The following is a 16,051-nucleotide window of genomic DNA, read 5'->3' as shown; positions in this document are numbered from 1 at the left end:
TAAATAAGCTAGACAGAAAAAGCTAAAAATCATATGATATCACTTATATGTGGGATATAAACCTAAAAGCAACAAATGAGCAGTACAAACAAACTGAGACTCATGGACATGGACTATAGACTAGTGATTATCAGAGGACTATAGAGTAGTGATTACTAGTGGGGTGGGGGAGGGTAAAGTAGGTAAAGGAGTAGAAAAGTAAAGGGGGACAAATATAGGGGGGTGAGGGGGGAGTAGGTAAAGGCGATCAAATATATGGTAGCTGAAGGAAACTGGACTTTGGTGAACAGTAGAATATACCGATGTCAAATGATAATGCACATCTGAAAATTATGTGATTGTGTAACCAATGTTACCGCAATAAACTTAATTAAAAAAATAAAATTAATTAAAAAATAAAATGTAAAAATTAAAAAAAAATTGGGCTAAGTCACAAAGATACTATAGTTTGGTGGAAAGGCTCAAATTATAATCTATTAAGAAAAACAAAGGTCAATAAGTAGTTAAGGTGATGTCAGAAATATAGAGAAATAAAAGTTTTTAAAAGAAAAGGCTCTTATATTCATATGAACTTTTCCTTATTTTGCAGAGAGAACAGGAGATTAAGGTCTTGCTACTTCTCAGTATGGTCCCATGGATCAGCAGCAGGGGCATCACCTGGAGGCTGTTAGAAAGGCAGAATCTCAAATCTACTGGGTCAGAATCTAAGGTTTAAGAAGATTCTCTAGGTGACTTTCATGCAAACTGAAGTTTGAGAAACGCTTGTCAAGGCAACCCAGCTTCTTACTGGCAAAAAGAGGAATAGAAGACTTCTTATTATATTAAGATGATTTCTGGTCCTTTGCTACAAACCAAAATTTTATTTTCATCAGGAATGTGGGACTGGACAAAAGGAATCTAAGAAACAGAGGAAGTTTGCCTTCATCTTCAATTATGGAGTAGAGATATCTTTTGAAGAATTTAGTCTCCAGGCTGAATTTAAATCAAAGTCCCCAGAGGTAGCTACCATTTGCTGTGGACACATGAAGCCCATAAAGATTGGATATGATTATATAATCCTGAGAGGGATTATACTGTAGCTTGTGTGTAATATAAATATTTCATAGGCAAGGAAGAGATGACCATAATCTGGTCAGAAGGAATATACCTTCAGGGAATAAGGTAGTCAGTCCCCCATTCCACTACCCCCACAAATTACCATTCTGTAAAATTAGCTATTTACTTTGAGGAAATCTGAGGTGAATCAGCTTTTCCAGAATACTTGTACTTTTATCTGGTTATAAGTTATCCAAAATTCAAGAAGATAAAGGATTCTCCTAGAATCTTTTATCAAAGGAGATATCAAAGTTAAAGTTGTTTTGTGTAATTACATTTTAAATATATATATATGAAATTAAGTAGCTGAATCTGAACATTTGAAATCATTGTGAAGCTGCATGGGATTTGATGATTTCTTATTCTATTACAATAACTCAATTAATCTGAATTATTCCCCAATCATTGAACAGATACGCTTTTGTGTCTTACCTGAAATGTCCTTCCCTGAACTATAAGTATTTTTCCCACCCTACCTGACTTTCTGAATGAAAATTTTTTACCATTCTCACTTTCTTCAAATGCTTTAGTCTGTCAACTGCCATCTGTAATCCTACAGCATTTACATACTTACCTCACTCATGGCCCCATATTATTATTTACTTGTATTAGGCTGTAAGTACCTTGAGAGTAAGGACTGTGACATAATTTATAACTCTCATAATTTATTGTTGTCCAGTATACCCTGAATAAATCTGGTGTGAAGAATAAACATACTTACTGTTTTTTTCTTGATAATTCCCCAGACAACGCCACCTTTACTTTTATGGTTTTTTTGCATATGAAAAACATATTTATCACAATCATCCCTGTTTGAATACAAAATAATTTCAAGTCAGCATTAACTACCATACTTTTATCCACAGGTTGAACAGCAATTGACGAAATTAAGATGTTTCAGTATTTTAAAAATGTGCTTTCTTTTCCAGTTTTTAAATGACAATGGTGTACCTAGGGAGACAGACAAAAAGCTTCAAGTATTTAAAGGAAACAGAAACACCAAATAAGTATATTCTAGGAAATTATGGTTTTGCTTATTGTTCATTAACCCATTTGTGCTCTTTCCAATCTCACCTTGCTGCCTCTTTCCTAAAACTCACCAACACTTATCCCTGGGACTCCTTCCCTTTTGTCACAACTTACAATCCTTTCTCCCAGTCACCTACTTCCCTGTCAAGATTGAATCTTAAAATTGATCACTTTAAGGATACGCTTGGTGATGAAAACCCCTCAATTTATAATTTCCAGCTGTCTTGAGTCTTCAATTCAGCTCACAAGCCTTTTATTTCTAGTTATTTCCTTAGAATTGACTAATAAAATTCAAGGGCCAAAGGAATATTTTAAAGCTTTTGATGATTTGACCAAAATGCTTACCAAAAACTTTGTCCAAAATTATACTCTCAATACTCTTTCACCTGCACTAAATACTAAATAAAAAATAATTTGTAGATTGCTAAGAAAAAGTTGCTTTTGTCAAATAAATGCAAATTAAAATTCACCAAGCTTCATGAGAGTACTGAATACTTTTTTCTGAGTCGCTATCAGGATTCTGCCTCTCACAGCCCACGGAAATTGTTCTTACTAGATCTGCTATTGACCAGCTTAAGTGCCAAATGGAATAGCCTATTTTTAGGCCTTCTCACTGTCCATCTTTTCTCTGTGATATTTTACTGTTGACCACTCCTGTTTTTATTTATATTTCAAATAGTTCTTATATTCGCTTACTTCAAAATTCAAAGTCTCCCAAGATATCTTAGTTCCTTTCCCTAGGATCTTCAGTGTTCCCAGTTTCTATGTATCCTCTCAGAGCTACTTAAATAAAGCAATTATGATATATGCATATATCTACACATACAAGTATATACATATACACATGCGCACATATATCACCCCAGTTTACTCAAATGGTAACATAATTCACTGTGTCTTTTTTCACTTAATATATCATGGGCATTTTACCATAATAGCACATAAAGAATTTCTTCATTAATTTCTATAACTACATAATGTACCAAAAGTTATTTGATTACTCCCTAGTGATGGACATTTGAGCTGTTTCCAGTCTTTTGCTGTTATAGCAATGAGTAAGCTGAACACAAATCCAGATTTTTTTAGGTCAAAGAGCATGTATATTTATAATTTTGATAGACACTAACAAAATGCTGCCTGCAGAGATTGAACTAATTTACCTTCTCACGAACAATGCATGCAAATGGCATTCCTAATTTCTAGGAGTGCTATATCAGGAAAATTAGCCTTTTTCTTATGATGAGTTCCACATGGTCTTTTCTCACATTGTCATTTGTCTTTTTAATTTACTGGGGTAACAGTTAATAAGATTATATAAGTTTTGAGTGTATGCTATTGTAATACATCATCTGTATGTAGTATTGTGTGCTCATCACCCAATGTTTATTCTCATCCCATCACCATATATTTGACCCTCTTTACCCTTTTCAATCTCCTCCCACACCACTTCCCCTCTTGTAACCACCATACTGTTGTCTGTGTCAATGTTTCTGTGGAGGGGGGATTCATTTATTTTTATGTCCCACATATGAGTGAAATCCTGATTGTTCTCCTTTTCTACCTGACTTATTTCGCTCAGCATGATACTCTTAAGACCCATGTTGTCTTAAATGGCAGTATTGCATCTTACGGCTGACTAATATTCCACTGTATATATGTACCACATCTTTATCCAATCATCCATCAAAAACACTTAGGTTGTTTCCATGTCCTGGCCACTAGGAATAATGCCGCAATGAACATAGGGGTGCATATATCTTTACAAATACATGTTTTCAAATTTTTTGAGTAGGTACCCAGAAGAATTGCTGGGTCATATGGTTAGCTCTATTCTTAATTTTTTGAGGAGCTGTTTTCCATAGCGGCTCTACCAATTTATATTCCCACCAGCAGTGTATGAGGATTCCTTTTTCTCTGCACTTGTTATTTCACTTGTTATTTAACACTTATTTCCTTGTTCTTAGTCTTCTGGTTATTTATGGCTGGTTGGTATATCAGATGAAACTTTATATAGTTGACTCATTCTTTTTCTTAGTGGCTTCTGGGTGTTTTGCATCATAGTTAGAAAGACCACTAATCTAGGATTACGAAATAATTGTCCAAGGTTACTTTAGGTATATTTTAAAATTTTTTACATGCAAAACTTTGATCCATTTGGAATTTATCCTCATACAAAGTGTGAGTTGTGTCTCAACACTATTGAATAACAACCTTACTTGCCAAAACTGTCCATTCTTGACTTCTAGGTACTATTCTTTCTTGACTTTTTAATAATGATGACTCATTATTGACATCTACTCTCTTCAACTTATGAAATGTTAAATGCCGATACAGAGAATTACAGTATCATGTGTAAATATTTACCTATCTATAGAGGCTAGCATTCCAGGACTGACATGCTGACACTGAGGAGTTTTTGCCAAAGGAAAGATAACTGATGATGGAGTTGTTGGATTTCTGTCCATATTTGGCAGAATATCATCCTCTTGATTGTAATGGAAACTCGGCAACTAGAAAGCAAAAATTTATTATCAGTAGGCACCCCTAAAAATAAAATTTCTCATCACAAAATGTTCTTTGTGGGATAAGTTTTTTCTACCTTATAATTTTCTCAGATAATGAAAAATATTAGTAGGTAGAGAATAGAGCCATGTCCTCTATAAAACTTAGTTTCTATTGTGTAAAATGGAAACAATGACATCTGGTTCAAAAAGTTGTGTAGACCAGGGGCAGCAAAAGTTTTATGTAAAGAGTCAGAGAGTAAATATTTTAGGCTTTGTGGTCCATTACAGTCTTTGTCCCAATTATTTAACTCTGCTGCTGTAGCAGAGAAGCAGCCACAGCCAACATGTAAACAATGGGCACATCTGTGTTCCATTAAAATTTTGCTTACAAAAAAAGATGGTATGCTAGATTTGGAGCATGGGCCATAGTTTACTAACCTCTGTGTAAACAGAACAAAACTATAATTCATTTACTATTATACTTAATAGGAACTCAAGCAGTATTAAATTTTTGTGTGTATTTACTTCCAATAAATGATTTAACCCTTAAGATTTTACTTACCTCTATATTAAAACCTTAGAGAAAGTGGACTTATGCCACAGAAAATGAACTACTTCACTGCCTTTTTTTATTTTATTATCTTTGCTTTTAAAATGTTGCTACTATTGCAGTTAGGCCAAAACATATATTAAACCTGAAATGACGGTGGAATAATATAAAGAGTACAACCCCTAAAGGACTAGTTATTGGGCAGAGAACATAATAAGAGCCTCAGCTGGCTCCCTTAAAATACCTCCCTTTACAACCTGTATAGGCAAAAAAGGGGCCCACATAATGATGTTACTAAATTATTAAAGCACTGTGTAGCCTTTCAAATTGGAAGTGATTTAACAATTTTAAGAAATTTGTAAATGAAAAAATTACTAAGTCTAGCTCACTAAAACTCAACTTTACACTTAGTCCAATTGTCTATTCACCTATCTTTATATTACTTTAATCTTAATATTCTTAATATTTAATTTAGATTCTAGAAACAGTCTCAAATTTGCACTTAATAGTTGTACTATATTTCACCATGTTTATGAAGAACATCCTTAAAGGGTATGTAGATTGATTCCAGTTTTTTGATGTAAAGATAAATCTGCAATGAATACCTGTGTGAAGATTTCTGGCTTCTTTTCAGTTTCTTAGGATAATCTCCCATGAGTAGGATTCATCTTTACAGCGGACATATATTGCCATAATGCTATCCAGAAGGTATGATTCAATTATGTATCCACTGCTTTTTGTTAGTGAATATTTTAACTTATTTTTTAAAAAGATTCCATAACTTTGAAGGTTCACGTATATATAATTTACTTTGTTTTCCTTTGATCACTAGCTAAAATGACCAGTTTTCCCAAGTGTTCATTCAGTCTTTGAATTTTTTCTTGCCCTCTTTTTCTGTGATCTTGCACATTATTCAAGTAACATTTGAATGAGTTCTTCATATCATAAATATTATTGGCTTTATTTGTTGTAAATATTTTATCCCAATCACTGAAATTTTTAGTTAATGTGGTTTTTCATAATATAAAAATTCTTTTAGATATTCAAATGTCAGTCTTGTGCAGTCACCTATTCCTACCCCGAATTTCCTATACAGTAGATAATCTTATCACTTTTTAAAAAAGTTTACCTCATTGTTTATGAAATTTCAAATATATACATTTGGCCTATTTCTGGGTTTTCTATTTGGTTCCACAGATATTACCTCTGAACCCCAGTGAAGAGGAGATTGGCAAGTACTGGCAGACTGCTTCCTATACTGTACTCTGGTCGTATCTGTGGAGACTATCAATCTTTGGCCTAAATATTATGAATACTAACCATATGTAAAAATGAAAGATAAAATTCAATATAAAGAAAACGATTTCATGCATTTAAGAGTCTTACCAGTACTCTTCGATTCTGCAAAGGTGTTGTACTGAAAAAATCATCATGGTCATCTTTTGGCAACTGCTCCAGAAAATCCCTCATCTGCCGCTTCCTTTTAAGAGTTCCCACTTTGGCAGTTATCTTAATAGTTTGCTTCTTGTCAGCATCACATCTCTTGTCTTAAGAGTCAGCAAAACATTTTGGTGAGAATTTGACATTTATAGTAACTGTCCTATAAAATTAAAAAACTCTGCAAAATCTAAATTGTATATTCATATTATGTAAACTCAGCCTTTATTAAAGTTTCCTATATAACAAATGATTTTTTTCTACACTGGGATCTGTGCAATATGATTAGCCCTCAAGATACTCATGAAGAAACTACATAAAATTAGGCAAGGTTGAAATGGTCTTTACCTTGTGAGAAAGGCTACCTCCCACACTTCTTACTGAATGCCTACTTCATTATTGATTTTGCTAAAATATAAACCTCAATGAATTAGGATTCAGATACTGGATACTCCCTAAAGCTTAGTATAGGACTTCTCTGGCATAAACCTTGGGCAGAAGTGTGTACTCCTGAGAACCAAGAAAACTAAATTTATTCTGAGTTTTCTTATAAATTACTAGGGACTTTACCCAGGTGGCCTCAAATTAAATTAGACCCAACATTAATCCATCCAGACATTGAAATCCTAGAATAAACTCAAAGCATAAGGCTGCTAAGGCTAATATTGATGGAAGTAACTATCTAGATAAGACTTAAAAAGTAAACATGATCTTTGGAGCTTTAAAACTTTAAGAAAACATCTATAAGAAGACACAGGGATAAATATAAAATACATTTAGTAAGTGAAGAGAAATTGATATGGAGAACTAGGAAAAAACTATGTACTGCAAAGGTTACCATTTTGGCCTTTGAGACTGACTGGCTTTTTCTTAGTGACATGTTTTTGGGATCCTTTTCTTCGGGGATCTTCCAAGTATTTCCTTTGGCATTCTTCAGCAGACCGAGAACCTACAGCCATAGCTACATCTGACCAGAAACCAGGTTTGTGCTTAGGAACAGATGCAAAAGCACTATGGAAAACCAAAACCAGTTAAAGAATAAGAAATTTAAATCAATAAAAATAACCTCCCGAATGCACACCACCAAATCAACTAAATTTACTGTGCTGAAAGAATTTTACCAAAATAATTTTTATCTAGTAGATGCATACTAGTGTGTTATATAATCTATTAAATAAACCTGAAAAATCACCCCCAATCTTAAAACATTTTCTCCTAAGTCCAACTAATCTATGATTTCATCTTTTGGGGGACTCCAGCACAACTAACGTTTCTACACTGTTGCTCAAGTATTACTGATGCTAAGTATGTTGGAAGAAGAGCTCTTAGTTCCTAAATATTATAGGTTATAAACTTATTAAAAAGTGTTATGCTTGCTTTCATTATACTTTACAGAACACAGTATTTGAGATACAATACTTGAGGGAAATGAAAAATTGAAGTAGAAAAAAAAGTCAATATAAGGTAGTTCTCTAATTCTAACAAATGAGTTACATCCTAAAAGTTCATTTGTAAATGATTATTTAGGACCTGGTACACATATTACTGCACTGCCCCTCCCCCCCCAATAGATTTTATATATTGTGATAAGGTTGATAGTTTAGCCAGAAAAGATCTATATACCTCACCAATTTAACCTATGCAATGTCATGCTGGTAAATTTTTAACAACTAGCTTTCTGGGGTTAAAAAGTCCTTTTTTGCAATGTTTTCCAATTTCCACAATTGTAAATACCCCTGATGTGGCTAAGTTCAAGCTACCAACATGATGTCACTATATGAGGAATAAGAACTGTGCCACGGCACACGATTAAATGGAATTTCCACCATACAGATAAAATTGATGCAAAGTACCTAAAGGGTATACATAATAAAATGTACTAAAATAATTAGGAAGTGATGAATTCAGAGTATTGTTTTAAAATTGTTGTTTAATTTTAATAATGACTGGTAAATATTTTGTAAGATTCCTGAAAATTAAGAAATCAGCTCTTGTTAACAGGTACAAGCTGACTACAGAATACCATTCCGTGCATAAAAAGAGAACAGACACTTATGAGCATTAAATACTGTTACTGAATGCTCTATGCTTTTGCACAATTAATCTCTTCACAAGTGTTCTAAGGTGGAACATTGAAGGGAATTAGAAGCTCAAGCTCCAATATTTGTGTATATTGCTAATTTGCAAGTCTAGAACTGCTGAAAAGGACTCTTTTGTTATAATAAAAAGACTTAAAGTACTTAATAATTACTCTGTAACTAACTCATGTCCTCCCTGAAAATCTTAAAAGGTAAATTTAATCATGTCACTTCAGTCTTACTTAAAACTCACTTATCTTTAGCATAAAAACCAAAATATTTAATGACTTACACTGTTCTTTGCCTATCTGTCCAGTCTCATCCTGTACTGTTCTTCCCTTGCTTTCTATATTGTAGTCATTTTGGCCTTCTCACAATATTTCTAAATATGCTTTCTACTTTTACATACTATTCTATTTAAAATGCACTTATCATGAACTTTGGGCTTAAATAATTCTTATTTATCCTTCAGATCTTAGTTTAAGTATCTGCCTAAGTCAGATTTCTCTGATATTCTCATAAATTTCTTACAGTGATTACAATGATTATTTGTTAAATATCTGTCTACTAGGTTATAAGCATGATGAGGAGTACAAAGCAGTTGGCTGCAATTAAGAATCACTTGTGGAGCTTACAGCAAAAATGCATGGAGGCAAATAAGCAAACAATAGATACATAACTCTACCCTTAAAGATTTCAATTCAGTAGGTCTGGAGTGGCAATACTTTGCATTTTTGAGAAAGAGACATAATATCTAATTGAGTGGGTGGCAGGAATAGGTGATGAAGAAAAAGTTACAGGGAAAAAGTGATGTGAGTTAGAATTTGAAGGACAGATAAAAATATAACAGGTGAAAATGAGGCAAAGAAATGAAAATGAGGAAATGACATAGTTAAGAAATGAATAATAGTTCATATTTATAGTATGGTAAATATCAAAGGAATGGCTGCAGGTCAGAGCTTTGAAAAAACCAGAAAAGTGTATCCCAAACCTAAGAATATTAATAGTATGCAGTCTAGGCACTTTGTAAATTTTAAGTTAGCTAACTTTTTTGGATACAGAACAGTTCCATTACATCAAGAAAAATCCAAAGTGCTACCTTTGTTGTCATTCGCCACTATAACCATTGCTAATCCTCAATCTGTTTGCTTTCTAGTTGTCTTTTCCAAAATTTCATATATCTGGAATCATATATAATCTTTTAAGCTAGCTTTTTTCACTCAGCATAATGCCTTTGAAATTCATTCAAATTGTTATAAGTATCAGTAGTCCTTCCCTTATTATTCAGTAGTCCATTCATTTTAAGAATGTACCACAACTCATTTATGCAGCAGGTATGGTGGAAATCAGGAAGAGAGAAGAGCTCAGTAAAAACACCCTATGAAGTTATGAACTTCTGGGCTTACATTGCAAATTTTGATTTTTATTTTGTTCAGAATAATTTCCCTTGAAACTTCCTCTTTAACCCACTGATTATTTACAACTGTTATTTGTCAACCACTTAGAAATCTTCCTGTTTTTTCTTTTGATTTGTACTTTCAGTTATACTCTGAGAACACCCTTTGTATGATTTCAGTTATTTTAAAATATACGATTTGTTTTATGACCTAGTAAACATGTTCTATCTTGGTGAATGATCCACCTAACCATGGAAATAATATTTTCCGCTATTATTGGGTGGACTGTTCTATGTCATTTAGGACTGTTGTTCAGTTCTATATCTTTCATAATTTTGTCTACTAGTTCTGTTAATGACAGAGAAGAGCACTGATGTCTCCCACTATAATTGTGGATTTGCTAACTTTTCCTTTTAGTTCTGTCAGATTTTGATTCATGTATTTGGAGGTTTTATTGAAAGGTGCATATACATTTAGGATCGTTATGTCTTCCTAATGAATTGACGCTTTTATCATTTTGTAATGTACTTTATCCCTGATAATTTTCTTACTGAAACCTTTCACATGTATTAGTATAGCTACGCCAGCTTTCTTTTTCTATCCTTCTAACTTACTCACGTCAAATCTGGAGTTTTTTTTTTATATAGCAAATGGTGGGATCTTTTAAAATTTGTTCTGACAATGTCTTTTAAGTAGTGCATTTAGACTGAGGAGAGAGTGAAGATAGGAAATATATAAAATGGATTCACTTTAACCAAGCTGCTAAAATCATGAATATGAGGCATGAGGAAATACCCCATTCTTGTTCTAACTAGTCTGGTACTTCTTTTTAACTTTCTAGTCCTGCATCACTTCCTGGATGTGCATCTGGACTTCCAGGTAACCCTCTATCTCCTGAAGGACTCACAAATACAACCACCTGACATCTATTATCCAGACCAGATGTGATTAGACCTCCTGGCGCCCATCTTCTGAACCACCTGGCATCCATCAGCCTGACTGCCTGTCATTTGATAACTGTCGTAGGCCAATCCTAGGGCTAAGAATGCAGGACTGATAATTCTCAATATATTTTTTGCTTGTAAGAACTTTTAACTTTTCTGTCTTCTTTGGAACACTTCTGAGTTTCTTCCTAGCTGTTTTTATAGTTTGCAAACTCTAAGATCCTTGAATAAATCACTCATTTATTTCTACCAAAGTCTCCAGACTCAATTTTTAAGTTCATTTGACAAGACCATTAACATTTAATGGAATTGTTTGGATTTAGGTCAACCATTTTCTGTGTTTCCTGCTTTTTTTCCATTTCCTATTATTCCTTTTCTGCCTTCTTTTGAGTTTATTTTAATTATTTTAATTTGTATATTTGAAGATATCTGTACAGCTTTTTATTGGTCACTCTTGGGATTGATATGTACATACTTAACAGTCTACTTAGAATCAGTATATCACATATACCGAAAACTCCATCATATAACATTTGCTTTCAATCATTAAACATTTTAAAGAACTCAAGAGAATAGTCTATTATATTTAACCTATATAGTTAACATTTCTCTTGCTATTCCTTCATTCCTGATACTGCTTCTTTTCTGTCATCTCCATTCTGCTGAGCCTATGAGTTTATTTTGATTATCTTATTTTGCAGTTCTAAAATTTCCATTTAAACTTTGTTTCTTGCTAAGATTTCTAAATTTCCATTTATTCCTAGAATTTTTGCTCTTAGTTCCTAGAGCATTTTTATATACCTGCTTCAGAATCTTAACAGATAATTCCAATATCTCAACACTGGTGTTTTTTCCCATGAGAATTGAAATTTTCCTGGTTCTTTGTATGCTGAATAATTTTGGATTATTTCCTAGGCATTCTGAAATTTATTATAAAACTCTGGGTCTTTGTGACATCGTATGGAGAATGTTAATTTTGTTTTAGCAGGTAATCAACCTCACTGTAACCTGAGCTATAAATTCCAGTCAGTCTTCTGTGGCTGCAGTTTCAATGTCAAAGCTTTATAGTGATATTAGGATATCCTGCGTGTGGGACACTGAGTGGCTGGCCTGGCAACTCAGTAGTGGTCTACCTCTTCATTTAGTTGTCAGTCTTAGGAATGAAGTTTAGGATCAGATCCTCACATGTGCAACTCAGAGGTGAGCCCTAAGTTCATAAACAACTTTATGGGGTCCTTAGCTAGCTCCTTCCTCTCTGCAATATTTGCTTCCCTAGGGTTACCATTTTTACTTCTCTGGAAGAAAGCTGGGGGCTTTAGTTACCTAGCTCTGCTGCATACTCTTTACAATTGCACCTTTCTCCAGTGCCAAGCAAAGAGGACAGAAAGAGAAAAACATATTTGCCCCACCCTCTTGAGACCTTTACTTGCCCTACTTTCAGAGTTTTAGGTGCACATGAGTCCCAAGTGCTGCTGTGATTTTCATCCCTGCAGGATTACATGGGACGGCGGTATAAGAGAAAAAATAAAGAGAACTGGGGCATTTCCTCTACTGTTTCTGAGAGTCGGTAGTCCCCTTTCCTGTTCCTCAAGCCAGAAGTGGAGGGATTTTCTTCGCTGTCACGCCCCAGTGCCCACTTCCAGGTGTTAGGCAGCCTTGAGTTTAGCGTGGGGGGTACCAGAGGACAAACTGGAAATTGCTGCCAATTTGATGGTACTTAAAATTCCAATCTTCCCCAACCAACCTGCTATATTATTTATTTACTTTCCTGAGTCAACAAAACGCTACTCCATGCATTCTGTCCAGGTTTTACAGCTTCACAGAAGCAACAGAGTGGAGTGTACTTACTCCATCTTGGAACTGGAATCTCTGCAGTTCTTAGATGATCTGAATATACAGCAAAGGTTGAGAACCTTTATTACAAGGAAATGATGGGGGATACAGTTGGAAAAGATAATTGAGGTCAAAACATTACGTGCTCTCAATGCAAAGCAGGAGAATCTTTATATGGTTTGAAGATTAGTAAGACAGCAATGAAGGTTTTTGATTTGTCAGAACCACAACTATACATTAAGATTAGTCTGGAGATGTATAAAACAGATTACACAGATGAAAATAAAGTAAATACAAGGCTATTTCCATAGTTCAGGCAAAAGGTATTTAAGCTCTGAAAAAGCAGTGTCAAGAACGAGTGCAGACGGAATGACCCTGTGGAAGAATGTATAGCTCCTTGGGAACTAATCAGATTTTTTAAAAAATCAATAAAGTGTTTAAACTTAGTTGACTGGAAGAATTTCATTTTCAGAAACAGGAATGTCAGGCAAGAGAAACTGTGGACAGGCAGGAGAAATTAAGTTTGGTTTTTGATATATTAAGTTATTGGTTTTTGATATATTAAGTAGGCGAGATTTACAAAGAGATGTCCAGCAGGCAAAGGGAAATATATATACAAATCTAAATACAAGAATTCAGGACCAGAGATCTATATTTGGGAGTTCCTACACAAAGAAGAAAGTTAGAATTATGAGAGGAAAAGATCGCTGAGGAGCACAATACAGCAAGAAAGCAGCCAAACCATGTACTTTGGAGAATAAGAAGGAACATTACCTTGTATGCCTGAAAAAGGAACATTTATGCAACTGAAAAAGGAAGAGTATACTGGCACAGATCCTTAAGAGTGTTTCAAGAAGGTAGATTTGAAAATGAATTCCAAATGTTATACAGTTGGGGGGTATACAAGGGAGTGAAACACTGAATGTGGTATGTTTCTGTGTTATCCTTCTCTCTTTTATCAATCATATCTTTTCTTTCATTTCCGTCAACATACCACCATACTCTGTCATGAGTCATCTTACAAACAAATAAGCAAGCAACCAAACATACATCTTCCCTTACCCTCATACTTTCTTCTATTACCTATGCATTTTTCTGGTCCCCATCATTGCCAAATTTCTTGTGCTGTCCACCTTTGCTGTCTTTACTCTCCCATTCACTCTTCATTGCTTAACTATTATCTGGCTTCCAATACTACTAAACTACTAAAACTGCTCGTCGTCTATGTAGCCAAACCAAGTTCTTATCATACCTGATTTATCAGCAACACTATGAAACCTTGGAAAAATCATCTAATTTTGAGTCTTTTCTTCTCTATAAATGAAGGCAGAAAAAACTATTAAATGATCTACAATTTGAAGGTTTTATAATATTTAATTGTCAAATATTTCTTAAAATGTGAAGCTGCGAGAGCAGCATTTGTCTGTGTTGAATTATTTTCCCAGCTTTATTGAGGTATAATCGACAAATAAAATTGTATATATTTAAAGTCTACACATGATTGTTTCATTATAAACATTGTGTAATGATCACCACAATCGACTCAATTAACACACCCATCCCCTCACATAGTTACCTTTGGTGAGAGGGAGGTGAAATATTAAATGGGAAGGAAAAGCAGGTCACTTTTACCTTCCTCACATGTAGATTGTATAGATGGCCACAAAGTACCTAGTTGGAAGTTATTTGTATTTTCCCTTCATTCTCTGTATAAACTAATTTCTCTCCATTTGTTTTTAGATATCTTCCATATTAATGATTAGAAGTCATTAAATCAACCTCTTATTGGAGTCCATTATAGTCTTCAACTATTTTGTGACCACTCTAGATATTACAAGAGTCAAATCTAACTACTTACCAATGCAGTTTCTGTAATTCGTTCTCATTCCATTCCTCATCCTGAACTGAACCAGGTAAAAGCCTCTTCGTCTTATCAAATTCCATCGTATCAACTGGAAACTCATTCCTAATACCAGATTTTTGAAGATTTTTTTTAGCAGAACATCTAGCTTTCTTTTGTTTGATATGAAATTCATTTTCACTTTCTTCAGTTTCAGGTTCAGAAATAACTGAGATTTTCCTTGTGGTGTTCCTTGTGCTTTTTCTCTGATGAGCCATTGTTTCTTTGGTATTTCTTGTTGTGGTTTTCTTAGCAAGCCCAGCTTTTATTCTAATTTCCTTTTCTGTTTCACTCTTGTCAGACAAATCTGATGAGGACTGATGCTCGTGAAATGATGTAGTTACTTGATTATCAGTTTTCTTCAATTTTGATAACCTTGTATTTTTCTTGAAGTCAGAGGTGACTGTTTGTTCCTTTTTAGGACTAGATATTTTTATTTTCTGGTTGACAGTGAGTAAATCTCGTTCACTGCAATCTTCCTTGTTTTTACTTTTATGACCCACACCACACTCAAATGCATTTTCAAAAGTCTTTGTGGGCTTACTGATCAGACGTGTTTCATTTAAGTGTGACTCACTTTCCTTTTGATGTTTTGGAATTATAAAATCTGCTACTGCTTTAATGGTACTAGATGACAGATTATACTTCATGCATTTTTGCTCTATCACGTTTTTAGATTTAAGTGGTGTTACTACAATATAAACTTCCTTTTGATTAAAAACCGTATATTTTCTTTCTTTGTCTGAGAAAAATGGTTCCCTCATGATAATATCAATAGGTACATTCGATTCTTCGGTTCTCTCTTTTAATTTCATAAGACAAAACAAACATCAAAATCTCAAATTAGCTATAAACAAAATAAAGTATAGAAAAACTATTTTCACAAATAAAATATACTGTTTTTCTCCACCCCACTTTACATACTACTGTCATATTAATCTTCCTGAAGCACCAGTTTGTTCAGATCACCACCCCTTTGATTGAAAATACATACTTTTTTCTATATCAACCTGTCCATGACTTCTTATAGTCTACTTAGAGTGCATATAAGTTCTTGTACCTGGCTTTCAAATATAGTTCTAATCTTTCACTGTACTCACATCTGAACCATATTCTTTCTATGTCTATGAGGCCACTGTTTCTTAAATTTTCTTGATTCTCAACTTTCAGTAATGCCATTCACTCTACTTGGAAAGTTTCCTTCACTAATTTACAAACCAAATCGCTACCAGTTTCAGTTCTATCCTCTAACCTATCTAGCCCACAAACTTTGTCCTAATTCCC

General features: G+C 34.0%; 2 protein-coding genes across 10 annotated transcripts in view; one reads left to right on the top strand and one right to left on the bottom strand.

Moving 5' to 3' along the window:
- The window catches only part of FANCM (Fanconi anemia complementation group M), a 66,255-nt gene extending 54,571 nt beyond the window's left edge, over positions 1–11,684 (top strand). The window contains exon 25 of one of the 2 annotated variants that reach the window (XM_015597680.2): positions 10,932–11,684. The gene's annotated coding sequence lies outside the window, so the exon portion shown is untranslated. Of the gene's footprint in view, positions 1–589; positions 1,812–10,931 lie in introns of those variants that run through there. The other variant, XM_015597679.2, reaches the window with a different exon arrangement.
- The window catches only part of MIS18BP1 (MIS18 binding protein 1), a 46,278-nt gene that overhangs the window by 6,825 nt on the left and 23,402 nt on the right, over positions 1–16,051 (bottom strand). For 7 of the 8 annotated variants that reach the window (XM_025040344.1, XM_025040343.1, XM_006922692.3 and 4 more), the window contains 5 exons: positions 14,726–15,569; positions 7,454–7,626; positions 6,565–6,725; positions 4,489–4,634; positions 1,817–1,904 (listed from right to left, as the gene is read on the bottom strand). In XM_025040344.1, the coding sequence (XP_024896112.1) occupies positions 1,817–1,904; positions 4,489–4,634; positions 6,565–6,725; positions 7,454–7,626; positions 14,726–15,569 (1,412 nt within the window). The other variant, XM_025040345.1, reaches the window with a different exon arrangement.

This window comes from Pteropus alecto, unplaced genomic scaffold, assembly GCF_000325575.1.
Source record: "Pteropus alecto unplaced genomic scaffold, ASM32557v1 scaffold38, whole genome shotgun sequence".
Classification (NCBI taxonomy): Eukaryota; Metazoa; Chordata; class Mammalia; order Chiroptera; family Pteropodidae; genus Pteropus; species Pteropus alecto.
Note: the sequence above shows the minus strand (reverse complement) of the source record. Positions and strands in the feature narration are given on the sequence as shown.